This window comes from Halichondria panicea, chromosome 9 (assembly GCF_963675165.1).
Source record: "Halichondria panicea chromosome 9, odHalPani1.1, whole genome shotgun sequence".
In the NCBI taxonomy this organism is placed as follows: domain Eukaryota; kingdom Metazoa; phylum Porifera; class Demospongiae; order Suberitida; family Halichondriidae; genus Halichondria; species Halichondria panicea.
The window spans coordinates 2,873,369-2,888,270 of NC_087385.1; the positions used below are offsets into that span (position 1 = coordinate 2,873,369).

The 14,902-nt window shown below is 40.4% G+C and overlaps 1 protein-coding gene and 1 long non-coding RNA gene across 2 annotated transcripts; one reads left to right on the forward strand and one right to left on the reverse strand.

Moving 5' to 3' along the window:
• Positions 1 to 687: 687 nt before the first annotated feature.
• Positions 688 to 1,787, forward strand: LOC135342113 (uncharacterized). The gene is made up of 2 exons (XR_010396759.1): positions 688 to 789; positions 971 to 1,787. It is a non-coding gene; the product is annotated as an uncharacterized LOC135342113 (long non-coding RNA).
• Positions 1,788 to 7,231: 5,444 nt separating this feature from the next.
• On the reverse strand, positions 7,232 to 9,124 carry LOC135342114 (uncharacterized). The gene is made up of 2 exons (XM_064538809.1): positions 8,230 to 9,124; positions 7,232 to 8,048 (listed from the first exon to the last, which is right to left on the reverse strand). Exons 1-2 carry the CDS (start codon positions 8,978 to 8,980, stop codon positions 7,285 to 7,287), a joined length of 1,515 nt encoding a protein of 504 aa, XP_064394879.1. The 5' UTR covers positions 8,981 to 9,124; the 3' UTR covers positions 7,232 to 7,284.
• Between the last annotated feature and the right edge of the window lie 5,778 nt (positions 9,125 to 14,902).

Consider the following 14,902-nt stretch of genomic DNA (forward strand, 5'->3'; position numbering starts at 1 on the left):
TCTCGGGACTCTCAGGACTCTCAGGACTCGCTAGACTCTCCGGACTATAGCTAGACTCGCAGGACTCTCCAGACTCGCAGGACTCTCAGGACACTCAGGGCTCTCCGGACTCTCAGGACTCCCAGACTCTCAGGACTCTCAGGACTTGCCAGACTCTCAGGACTCTCCAGACTCGCAGGACTCTAAGGACTCGCCAGACTCTCCAGACTCCCAGGGCTCTCCAGACTCGCCAGACTCTCAGGACTTGCCAGACTCGCAGGACTCTCAGGGCTCTCAGGACTCTCAGGGCTCTCCAGACTCTCCGGACTCGCCAGACTCTCCAGACTCCCAGGGCTCTCCAGACTCTCAGGAATCTCCAGACTCTCCAGACTCTCAGGACTCGCTAGACTCTCCAGACTCTCAGGACTCGCCAGACTCTCAGGACTCTCCGGACTCTCCAGACTCCCAGGACTCTCAGGGCTCTCCGGACTCTCCAGATTCTCCAGACTCGCAGGACTCGCAGGACTCTCCAGACTCCCAGGACTCCTCAGGGCTCCTCAGGGCCAGGACTCGCTGGACTGCGCGACACAGCGTATTCGTGATAATATTATTATTAGCCGCCCCCTAGGCTAGCTACGGTGCAATTATAATGAGATTCACGGTCATTTTAACCCTTTCTACACAGGCTAACGTACTGCATTTAGCCACTTGTCGCAACCGATCCCCTGAATGCAGCTCTGAGATGGAGAGGAATCCTCACTGCTCGGCGCCCTTACTCTGTTCCCTCGCCCAACTCTCTATGGCACATGGGTAAGTCATATATAGGTGTTGTGTGACCAGGTTTATGGTTAATGTGTGTCAATTAAGTTTTAGATAAAGGAGCCCAGATGTGTGTACATGCATGTATATAGGTTGGAGCCTTATTATTATAGTAGTAGCAAGACTTGTGTATACAATACATGCATACTAATCATATCTTGTATTCGTACAGATGGCCACCACAAGCTTGTGAGATGGGGCATGGTAACGCACGGGGCTATTGACGGATATAGCAGACTCGTCGTGTTTCTTCGCTGTAGCAATAATAACACTGCCGAAACAGTTTATAATCTCTTCCTTTCAGCTGTCCAACGGTTTGGACTACCGTCAAGAATGCGATCTGACTACGGTGGTGAAAATTATCGTGTAGCAGCACATATGCTAGAGAGTAGAGGATATGACCGCAACAGCATGATAACTGGCAGTTCCGTGCACAACCAGCGGATTGAGCGCCTCTGGCGCGATATGCATCGTTGCGTAACAGTGATATTTTACAAGTTATTCTATTACCTAGAGCAACATGGTTACTTGGATCCTGATAACATGTTTCATCGGTATTGTTTACAGTACGTCTATCTTCCACGTATCAACCAGTCACTGAAAGTATTTATGGAGGGTTGGAACTGTCATGGGGTTCGAACGGAACACAATCTAACACCACATCAATTATTTGTGCGGGGAGCACTTTAAATGCAGAGAAGAGGACTTCAAGCCCTAGACTTTTTCGAACATATTGATGAAATGTATGGTGTAGACGAAGAAATCAGTACGGGTGATGACGATTACACAGTTCGTATACCCCCAATTGGTCTTGCATTGTCTGATGAGAATATGGCTTTGTTGAAGGAAAGAGTAAATCCTCTGGCAGACAGCGATAATTTTGGGATAGAACTGTATGTTGAAACACTTACTTTTTTACGTACTTTGATTAACTGAGATTTGTTAATGAATGTGCAGTGCGTAATGCCAGTAATAATTACAAATTTATATCCAAGTTGAATGATGGTACAGTGCATGGAACCCCTCTATAACGGACACCTTTAATTGGAGAACAAAAAGTTTTGGCCGTTGTTAAGGGGTTGTTTTGTATGCAAACTTTTGGGACCTGGGTGTCTGGCCGTTATGTCGCAGTTGGCCGTTAAGAGGGGTTCCACTGTATATAATTTTTATCATTTATGTTAATGAATGTCTGTCAGATGCAGGTACACATAATTATATAGACACACTATAAAGAGTATGACTAATATTATAGTAGTACTGCCAATACACAATGTTAGGACGTATATTATTATTATACTGGAATAGGTTGCAAGTACGTAGCCACTGTATATACACTTGGTAGATATTGTCATATAGTTTTACAGATGCTGTTTATTAGTCTGAGTCAAATTTCTCATTGGCTTGTGGCACCGTCTTCAATTATACCTGAATCCGGATAGAAAAACATTTGCGATGTGAAAAATTGCTACAATCCTATGTACAACCTACTGATTCATATAGCATTTGAACGTGGAACATTTGTGGAACAATCATAATTATTACATGCATGCTTGCAACATGATAATCATAAGCTCATGCAGATAACTATATAATTATATCTTCACTGTGACAAATGCAAGCACATGCATGTACTACTTGCATGCATGTATAGAAGGTCTTGCTAATTTTGCATTCATAAGTTATAGGTGTTATATATAACAATTCTCCTGGGACCAAAGCTTGCATGCTTTTTATTGGACCTATATACCTACATCACTCAGTAATACAAAAATCACAGCGATGAATGCTTTACAATACAATAACATCGTCATAAAGGTAATAATTATGGCCAAAAAACATTGACAGACATGCATGCAGTGTTATCAATATTGCAAACGTCAATAGCTGTCCATTCTCCACAAGTACTCGCTTGACAAACAAGCTCGGAACTCAGAAACAAACACTTGGTATGAAGGGTATGTTGAGGATAGAATCAGGGATGGTGCACAGGTGAGGGCAATGGGTCTACGTGAAGAACCGGTAAGAGCATTAAATTCTAGAGATATTTTCGAAGAGGAACACACCGAGCTGCCAGTAACGAAGCGCAGAAAAGTTCGCAATTCATCCAGTCCCATATTTCCTATAAATTGACGCAGATAACCTAAAACCCTATTCACATGTATTTTACACATAGTTATGTGGAAGGTCTTGCTAATTTGATATGCTATCATTATAATAGCTGTTTTATAACAATTCTGCCTTTATACACATGTATATATACCAACCAAAGCTCACATGCACAGTATTTTGATTTTATAGGACCTACTGAGTGTTCTACGTAATTATATAACCAGCGTGCTGTCCACAAACTGTTCTCTTGCAGATGATATAAGGGGTTGTATGGGATAAATATGTAAGAGTGTATGGATTGGTAAGTGTATAAAAACATGATAGTGACGATCAAAACGGATGCAGTTAAATTGCAAATGGGTTGTTTTCCACAATAATTATCAACAATTTGAACGAACACTGGACAGTCTTGATCAAGTTTCTAAAGGATGACGGCTGGCTTTTACCATCCACTCTTATCCAATTTGCTCTAATAGGAACAATTGTCGTGCAACAATATACATAACAAATTAAAAATTCCGATAATTAATAGTATCAAGGGCGTATAAAAGAAGAGAGGGCATGCAACTCCACTATCAGTACACGTAGCTAGCAGAGTTCAAACGTGGGCGGAGGAATGTGTGCATTTGCATGCAGTGCTAAAAATAGAAATGTCTATTTTTAGTATTTCATGCACAGTCATGCACATTTATCCGCCCACGTTTGAATTCTGCTCTTGGAGTTGCATCCCTCTCTTCTTTTATACGCCCTTGATAGTATTACGTACATAAGTACATAACAGCCAGCTGTATAGGTATAGTCTTCACAGTCATGTAATAACAACTTACCTACAGCTTCTTTTTGCAACTCCGGGCCTATACTCAGTGAGGCTACTGAATCACCCGGGGAGTATACACATGCACACAGTTATTCTTGCCCGTTGGTATGTGGTTAGGTATATATGCAGTGGTTTATAACTGTGCTACATGCAGAACCTGCTTTTACATAGGAATGATATATACGTCATGTATAGGGAATCATATATATACAGATCCCTGTGGTTAGGGATGTTGATGCATGCATGTATGTTTTTCACATGCTTTTCATGTATATAATTATCACTTGTTTACATACGTAAAATCTATTTTCTTGCCATGGCCATACATGCAGCTGCAATTTAAAACTTCTTTGTCATTGCAGCATATAGAGCTTGAGTAACGCATTTAGAATGAGTTATATAGACTATATCGATGTTTAGAAAGGACCCTTTTCATCAGAGAGGCACCTTCAGGGGCATGCATGCATGATCTCTCTTGAGTAGCCAACATGTATATAGTCTAGATTAAGAATTCATTCTCAACTCTATAACTTATGTATATACTCTTTGTTCTCAGTATGCCTTTTTATTGCTGTCATATAGCAACTGGCAATAAAATCATTATTGACCAATCACTCGGTTTGTATGGATACACTGACCAAACCTATATACAAGAGCATGGTTACATTTACCCCACTTGATACCCCATGCATGCATGCAGGGAGTTGCAACTAACACTATACAAGGATATAAAAATAATATACTGTCACAAAAAGCACATGCGTGCATGTCTTAACTATATCATGCAGGCATGCATGCATGCATGTATACATTATATACATGCAGAGTATTTTACACCATAATTATATATAATTATAGCGGGTAAATTTGGCAATTTTCATTTGACGATGTTGCATGGAACAGCGCCCTATATAATATTATATGAACCTTGTGAGTTCGCATACACTCAATGCCTTTAATACTGCAAATCTTTGAGCATGCGCAATTAAAAAGGCTGCAGTAACACGCAGCGCGGGAACAAATATCTGGACAGCGATTTAGTAAATCAGGACACCGATTTAGTAAAGCGTGAGACCGGTACGTGAGACCGCTTTAATTATAGTAGTGGGACACTGATATAGTGAAATAGTGAAGTGCATGACGTGGATTAGACATGCAGTTTTTACACATGGTGTTTTGACACAAACGACACTCCATAGTATACTACGGCACGGCATTATTAACCACGTGGGATATACTGGGCATTGGCGATTTTTAATTTTTGGTGACCCTCATGCATGCACCTTCATTCGCCAAATCGACAATTACCCACTATAATTACCCACTATATACAGTATATATGTATACATGTGCACACTTACTCAATGATCAGTCTTGGTGCATGCATGCATCAGATAGTGCATTTTGGGGGCATCAGTATAGAGCTCACAAAAGGCTATTGAAGGGTTTTTGAGGTAAGCAACTTCATCTGAGTGTCGAGATCTGGGGAAAATAGATGGTCTGTGATTTCCAGCATGAGAAGGTAATTGCTCCAATGTGGGTTATCTTCAGGAACAAATTGGGCCACCATGCATGAAAGGAAACAGGCGGCTCAGTAACCATGCACGACTGCATGCTGAAGGTAAATGCAAATCAATACCTTTTCTTTTGTTTCAGCTACTGTGGAAAAACACTGACGACAAGGCGGTCTGTATATGCACTCGCTCCTTCCTTAAGCCTCCCATAAATGAACTAGCAGGATTATCATTGCATGCTAGCAACCATTGGTCAACCACTTCAGAGTGCCAAAAACTCTGAGGGGTTCACTCCCATGTATACCCACCACTTCTACTATACTGATTATCATTGACTGATTATCATTGACCCTGCATGCCCCACACTATTCCTACACTATTCGGAATTTCCAATATAATATTGACTGAGTCCTATACACTATTACTTTAATTCATCGTCCTAACACTATATATAATCTGCAGCTATAATAATTATTGCACGAGAACATAATTATAACATCAAATCTATATAAGGTATAGGGGTGGGCACATTATCATACTGGTATAATGATGGGCACACTTTCGACAGCACTGCCAAACATGATTCTACAGTTACTGTAGCACAGTGACATTCTGCACACATGCATGGTTGAGACGATTTTTGTAGATTCAATTGTAAGCATGTAGTGTAGTCACTCTGTGATGTTACATTATTTTTCATGGTTGAAATCACTGAAATGGGTTTGAGCATATAGCACTTTTTCAAAAGTATTGCAAAGCATAATTATATTGGGAACATTTCTGAACATAATAAATGATGGGACTGGATGAATTGCGAACTTTTCTGCGCTTCGTTACTGGCAGCTCGGTGTGTTCCTCCTCAAAAATATCTCTAGAATTTAACGCTCTTACCGGTTCTTCACGTAGACCCATTGCCCTCACCTGTGCACCATCCCTGATTCTATCCTCAACATACCCTTCATACCAAGTGTTTGTTTCTGAGTTCCGAGCTTGTTTGTCAAGCGAGTACTTATGGAGAATGGACAGCTATTGACGTTTGCAATATTGATAACACTGCATGCATGTCTGTCAATGTTTTTTGGCCATAATTATTACCTTTATGACGATGTTATATTATTGATAACACTGCATGCATGTCTGTCAATGTTTTTTGGCCATAATTATTACCTTTATGACGATGTTATTGTATTGTAAAGCATTCATCGCTGTGATTTTTGTATTACTGAGTGATGTAGGTATATAGGTCCAATAAAAAGCATGCAAGCTTTGGTCCCAGGAGAATTGTTATATATAACACCTATAACTTATGAATGCAAAATTAGCAAGACCTTCTATACATGCATGCAAGTAGTACATGCATGTGCTTGCATTTGTCACAGTGAAGATATAATTATATAGTTATCTGCATGAGCTTATGATTATCATGTTGCAAGCATGCATGTAATAATTATGATTGTTCCACAAATGTTCCACGTTCAAATGCTATATGAATCAGTAGGTTGTACATAGGATTGTAGCAATTTTTCACATTGCAAATGTTTTTCTATCCGGATTCAGGTATAATTGAAGACGGTGCCACAAGCCAATGAGAAATTTGACTCAGACTAACAAACAGCATCTGTAAAACTATATGACAATATCTACCAAGTGTATATACAGTGGCTACGTACTTGCAACCTATTCCAGTATAATAATAATATACGTCCTAACATTGTGTATTGGCAGTACTACTATAATATTAGTCATACTCTTTATAGTGTGTCTATATAATTATGTGTACCTGCATCTGACAGACATTCATTAACATAAATGATAAAAATTATATACAGTGGAACCCCTCTTAACGGCCAACTGCGACATAACGGCCAGACACCCAGGTCCCAAAAGTTTGCATACAAAACAACCCCTTAACAACGGCCAAAACTTTTTGTTCTCCAATTAAAGGTGTCCGTTATAGAGGGGTTCCATGCACTGTACCATCATTCAACTTGGATATAAATTTGTAATTATTACTGGCATTACGCACTGCACATTCATTAACAAATCTCAGTTAATCAAAGTACGTAAAAAAGTAAGTGTTTCAACATACAGTTCTATCCCAAAATTATCGCTGTCTGCCAGAGGATTTACTCTTTCCTTCAACAAAGCCATATTCTCATCAGACAATGCAAGACCAATTGGGGGTATACGAACTGTGTAATCGTCATCACCCGTACTGATTTCTTCGTCTACACCATACATTTCATCAATATGTTCGAAAAAGTCTAGGGCTTGAAGTCCTCTTCTCTGCATTTGAAGTGCTCCCCGCACAAATAATTGATGTGGTGTTAGATTGTGTTCCGTTCGAACCCCATGACAGTTCCAACCCTCCATAAATACTTTCAGTGACTGGTTGATACGTGGAAGATAGACGTACTGTAAACAATACCGATGAAACATGTTATCAGGATCCAAGTAACCATGTTGCTCTAGGTAATAGAATAACTTGTAAAATATCACTGTTACGCAACGATGCATATCGCGCCAGAGGCGCTCAATCCGCTGGTTGTGCACGGAACTGCCAGTTATCATGCTGTTGCGGTCATATCCTCTACTCTCTAGCATATGTGCTGCTACACGATAATTTTCACCACCGTAGTCAGATCGCATTCTTGACGGTAGTCCAAACCGTTGGACAGCTGAAAGGAAGAGATTATAAACTGTTTCGGCAGTGTTATTATTGCTACAGCGAAGAAACACGACGAGTCTGCTATATCCGTCAATAGCCCCGTGCGTTACCATGCCCCATCTCACAAGCTTGTGGTGGCCATCTGTACGAATACAAGATATGATTAGTATGCATGTATTGTATACACAAGTCTTGCTACTACTATAATAATAAGGCTCCAACCTATATACATGCATGTACACACATCTGGGCTCCTTTATCTAAAACTTAATTGACACACATTAACCATAAACCTGGTCACACAACACCTATATATGACTTACCCATGTGCCATAGAGAGTTGGGCGAGGGAACAGAGTAAGGGCGCCGAGCAGTGAGGATTCCTCTCCATCTCAGAGCTGCATTCAGGGGATCGGTTGCGTGGATAGCATTACGCACCCTTTGTCTAGTGACAGCATATCCCAATGACCGTAGTCGCCCAATCACCAGTGTCTCTCCCATATTTGGCATTTCTCGACGCACCTGTTGGAGCTTTGTACGTAGATCACTGTCACTTATACTTCTTGCAGCACTATGAACATCTAGAATGCCGAACTCCCCTCTTCTTCTATAGATAGTCATTCGAGAGACACCCAATAGTTTACTAATCTCAGTCCAAGTGAAATTTAAACTACATAGGTATTCCAACTGGTCTTGACAAATAAATAGCTGGGGACGGCCACGTCCTACTCTCCTAGCAACCTGGGGAACTTGGTAGCCTCCGTCTGTGTGTGCATCCAACTCATCAAGTCGAGTGTACCACATTGTCTTGAGCAACACACAACTGTCCATTATTTCCTTCAATGCCGTGCAAACTTCAATCGTCTCATCATCGCCATCATCTTCAATTTGCACACGAAGGGAAGATAGAGCATGTATACAAACCTCAAACCTCTCAATAACGAACTGGGCATAACTAGTAGACTGAGTATAATCGATTTCTCTATCTACTGTAGTAAGGAAAGTCTCCATTTCTTGGAGAAATGTTTCCCATCCCCACACTCGATCTCCAGCTCCAGCTCTTTGATCAACCATTTTAATTAATGAACACCCAGTCACCTTTTGACCTTGAGCCTCGCACTCGATTACAGCACGTCTTGTAACGTTACAGCACGTCTTGTAACGATTACAGCACGTCTTGCATGCATGACGTTTTCCCTTACTTTATGACGTCCTATAGCACTATTTATTTTTGTTACACTTGGCGTGCCATAGCTCCGAGGTACATCCACACCTATACCTCACTCCGTGTTTGCGGTTCAACTGCGCCGGCACACATTAAAACCCCTAGTCTGTATTCAACTGTGCACGCTGTTTCCAGATGTGTGATGTGGCTTGTGAGACTACCTACCCTAGCTTGGCTACACATTCGCCCCCCTGGGATTAACAATGTAAATCACAGGATGAAGTTCTGATTATCTAGGGGGAGATTCATGAGCGATTTTCATTAAGTTAGGTGTTGCTCAGTGTATTAATGAGCTTCGTCCTCTGAATAGACACAGCTATTTATCTATCTAAACTGACTCGTTTTAGCACATAGACACTTGAAATTGTTGCCGCTTGCATTTTTAAACAAAACTGTGTTTGCAATTTATTTGAAACCCTAACTCCACAGTTCTTAAGAATGCACCAGAAGCGATACCAGAGTCTAAAAACCAATTTTTTGAGGCAACATGCCGCCAGACAGCGCCTTGCCCCCTACCGTCAATTTTTTCCTGTATGAAGTCCTACTACAGTTTGGGGTGCAATCATGTTGGAGAGTACAGACCTACTCCACACAATTTATATATCCAATGCAACAGTCAAGTATACGTATAACTAGACAAATATGATCAAACAATCAAATAGTCCATCATTAATTTGCAATCAGTCACAAAAATGTGTGAACATAAGGGCGAAACTTAACATTGCTCTCATTGACACAGAGTTCCTAGAAATGTTCAATGTGATCAGCGCAGCTACAGAGGAAAAGTTAGAATTTACATTAATACACTCTGAAGGTCAAAGGGATTTACAAACAGAGATATTGTGTTAATCGTTGCATGTCACCTTTTGAAAACCAATATATGAGGCATTCTCCCTAAAGCACTGACGACAACAGTTAAGTCCATATTTCCTGATTAGGCCATGCCGGTTACCACAGATGCGACTGCAAAAATACATTTAATGAAAGCACAGGAGGTGGAAACACAAACACTTTAATTGCATGCAAGGAATGGTACAAAAGAGTGGGAAATGATAGACCATGATAGTTTCTAAGGATGCCAAAATTATTGTTCAAAGTCCCTTTTTCTTGCCATTATTCTATTCTTCCACAATGAACTCTGACTATTCCACAAAAAGACAAGTGACAAGACATAGCACAGCGGGTTACTATGCATCGGTGTGCAACATGTGTTTATCCTCGAGACAAGAACCGCAAAAGTAGTCATTACATTTGAGGTAAGGTTGTTTTAAGGTTACGGTCAACCGTTTGCTCATTAATTATTCATGAGCTAGATCTTAGTGATCTTTTCCAGCTAGAAGTCCAGCTGAAACGCAGTAGTCATTTCATGGCTCGAATAGACATTTTTACTATAAAGCTTAGGTACAGTCTACTGTAGCTTCACTATATGCAGGGCGGGTCGAAGAGATATTTCGAAAAAAGGCTACTGAAAGCTCACAAGAGGCTGTTTTCCTTGGCTCTGGCCACCATTTTAAGTGGAGTTAGTCTACATATTTTTATTTTGTGAGAGTTTCTTGGCCTGGAAAGAAAAAAAAAAACGCTTCGACCCGCCCTCCAGAACACAGAGCTAGAAGTGTTTTTGGAAGTTTAAAATGACTACTGGTTTGTGTTGTTTCTAGTAACTTGATAATCGCTCAGAGCTTCCACTGGAAAATGTTTTGAAGACTGATACTTGTCATACAGGATACACCAATATATTTATCATGTATGTGCTTCAAAGTTTTATCATGGCATTTATAGTTTCACAAAAATCATTATAAGAAAATCATGAATATTCATGAGCAAACTGTTTACCGCAACCTTAAGCTGCGGCTATTTCTCAAAATACAGCCACCTCGCTATTCCGGCCAGGCTGTACTGTCTCAAGGGTGACCAGATTAACGAGAGTCTACTGTATTCCTGGTCATTTATAAATGACTTGTTATTCAATTAGCTTATCTTATTGTACATTTATGGTTATGTATTGTGCCACATGCAAAATAGATCAATGAAGGTGCTGATGCCTCGGTGGAGGTGTCAAAGCTTCATAGCATGCTTCATAGCATACCGTATAGCGGCCAAACATTTTGCGGTGTGCGTAAACCTCCCTCCCCCAAAACTTTTAATCCCAGATGAAACCCTGGATACCTAAGATGGCCAGAACAATTCCTTGGTTAATTCGTATTCCAGAAGAGTAATGTTGAGAGAGGCTTTTTAACCAGATTCTTGGAATCGACTCAAGACTGATTCGCTAGACAATTATTGACAGGAGGACCTCCACTAGAAGATTTTGATTATGAACATGCTGTAACTGTTTGGTCTTCAAGACTAATAACTGTGAGACAGGGCCACCACATTTTTTTGATTTACATGCTCTGAGATTGATCCTGGCGTAATACAAAAATGTACTATAATACAGAATACAAACAAGTTATTAGTCTTTGAAGACCAAACAGTTACAGCTTGTTTGTTATACGTACAAGTGTCTTGATGATTTCATGATAATGATATTCATGATAACTTAATGACATTATTAATCCGGAAATTTCATGTATTAGGATGGTCTGGCTCTATTCGGTTCTATTGTACCCTTTTGTGAGTGACAATTTTGCATGAGCAGGAGTGTGTGTGGCACCATGTGACATCTGGTCATGCCCCCTTTCATCTCCGCCATGGAACCACGCAGAGGAGGTACAACATCCGCGTTTCTTAAAGACCCACATTCCTTATTATATCCGGGTCAAGCATCCCTCCTGAAGGTTCTGAAGCTGATACGATGGTTGATTAAGCTAATAGCTATAACTTGATCAAACAGTGCACGAATCAGACTCTTGGCAGCTAAAAATAGCCCAGTGCTTAATAATTATGTTTAAGTTTGGCAGGGAATGCGAGTCTAAAAAACTTCCTTTGACGCGCGGATGTCGTACCTTCTATGGGAGCCACGTATCTGTCATGATCCTCAATCCTCATTATTTACTAGGCGTGGCAAGAAGGGGTTCAGCTAGGTATGTTAACTAAGGGAAAGTTAAAATAATTATTTAGGGCGTTTCCAACATCTGGTGCTGTGAATAATCATAGATATAAGAAGGGAGAGGGGATGGGAAACGCAATTTTGACGATCCGCATTTCAGTCAACTATTTCTTCTTTATTTTCTCCAGCCCATGCTGCTTCTAGCTAGTACTAGGCTATAAACTAGCTTCTGAGCTCCATGTATTAACAATGGCTGGTGGAACAGTCACAACAAGGTAGCAGTAATAGTTAGTGAGACTCCTTAAGCAGTAAAAAGCAGCCTGGACAGCAAATTCTTGAGAGGATCTTGTCTGTACCGTTGAGTATTCCAATACCAGGGTACAGTCACAAACATGATCAAAATGTAGAAAAGTTTTGTCGTAAATTACTGTGCCAATGCAATAAACCAACTATGAGTATCAATGAATACAAAGAGACATTTACCTACATTCAATCATTGATATAACTTTCTAATCGGGTACACAAAGAGTCTGCACTTCAAAACCAGGTTACTAAGACAAAAACGAATACCGTATAGCGCGAAATTTTCGAGGCACTTATATTTAGGCCTCTAAAAGCATTTCCGGAATGAATACTTACCGAAAGCCACGCCTTTAAATCTTTGCATGTTATAGCAGATAATTCTAATTAAACAGCAATTTTCGTGGACTTAATTTTCGTGTAGAATTGCTAACCCACAAATCCGCAAAAACTTCGCGCTATATGGTATTACTTACCAACCTAAAGCCAAGTGGTTTTGATTTTATGCGCATACAATGCCAGCTATTTAAGAAAGAGGGATCGAATCACTAATATTTTGCACTGCAGCCACAGCCTTTTCTTGTAGAAGGCACACAAAGCCACTAGATAGAGCCGAAACGATAACAAACTGCTTTCAAAAGACATACACAATGCTTTTAATGCACAGTAGGCGTGTATGCTCCAGATGGAGGCTGGATACAGTGAGGATTATAACGTTTTTCAAGTGGCAGACCATAGCACAAAGTGGTCAGTCATAAAGTTGAGTCCTTCTCACTCTATAGTAGCCTCAGCAGCTTGTCTCTCACTTTTCTTGCTGGAGTTAGCTATCATAGCATATGCATGCACTGCAAAAGTGAGTATTTCAATCAATCACATGATATTTTCCGTTTTTACCTTATTGAACACGACATTTTCCGTTTTTTATCTTATTGAACATGGTATTTTCCGTTTTTTATCTTATTGAAATAAGCCACGTGATAATTCTGCCCAGTCAATTTGTGACCGAATGTTGGAGTCTCTGGTCTGTCATCAAGCTATACTGATCAGTTTTTGACCAATGTCCGACCGTTGTAATCCTCACTGGGACACGCGTCATCCGTAGTCATTAATAATCACATGAATACACCACATAAAACCGAGCCTTTTCGATCCAGCTGAGCCAGCATTTACCTAACTTGTCTATTCTTACATGTATTATATCTCCTGTTAGTTTGTGAGTCGTAGTTGTTTAACACTACTAAAATTGTTATACCTGCTACATCAAGACAAGAGTAAAAATAAAGGGAAGTGCAGGAACAACTTGAAGTTTGTGACTACCGTATAGCGGGTAATTTTCGTGGGGCAAAAATATTCGTCGTTTTCATGGTTGGAGGTATGACCACAAATATTTTAACCACGAATGAAGCGACATTGCCTACCTTTACCTGCAGTGCAAGCAGCTACCACGAAAATATTACCAACGAAATGTCCTCAATATTGCACATTCATCCGCCCACGTTTGAACTCTGCTCTTTTGCTGTTGCATGCCCTCTCTTCTTTTATACGCCCTTGACGGTACCTCTGATATGGAGTGCTAAAATTGTTTGCAGTCGTTTGGCTTAGCTAGGATAGCTACTGTTCTCTCTAAGTTTTCGTAACCTCTCCACCACACACATTTCTCCGTAAAACACTATGATGTGTGTCCAACCTCTTCGGGCACAGATTAAGAATGATAGTACCGTAATTGATGTAATTACAGTGCCAGAAAAATTAATTCCACTTCTTGAGTAGCACATCTTTTAGAACACAAACAGTTACGTTCAGCCCAGCTGGCACCTAAATTACGGTGTCACATAATAATGTTCCACCGCTAGTACAGAATTTTTTTTAGAGAAAATGGGCGTGGTCTAGCTCAGTTCTACTTGCTAGCTACACCGTTGAGAGTAGCCTCCTTCACAAGGCCTGCTAGCGCATGTGCAAAATTATTGGATAATTTCCCCGTAAAGTCTCCCATTAAACAGAAATTTTACCAGAAAAAATATCCTGAATAAGTATACTGACAAAGTAGTCACACACAGAGCTGTATAGCTAGCTAGCTAGAGACATAGCTGTACGTTTGGTTGCAGCAGCTATTTCTTTCTGATAGAGTCTACATGTAGACTTTCAGCAATGTTAGTAGCAGATGGGCGTGGCCTGTCCATATAGGCTATTGTCAGCCTTCACTCCGTTCAGACGATTGTCATCCATACTGTTGCAGGCTTGTGAGTCTTTTGTTAACATAGCAGGCTAAGGGTAGCTATTAGAAATGCTATCAGATAGGCTAGAAACCTTCATAATTGAACTTCTATCTACTTTCTTCAATCCACTTCATTGTTTTACTGAGCATATAATATGATGTTATCCAATTTATTCAGTTTCTGGGTAATAGGTAGCGCATGCGCAAACAGTCGATACCAGGCCCATCTTCAGTGTGGCCTGGAATTGAGGCTACGTTGAGAGCTGA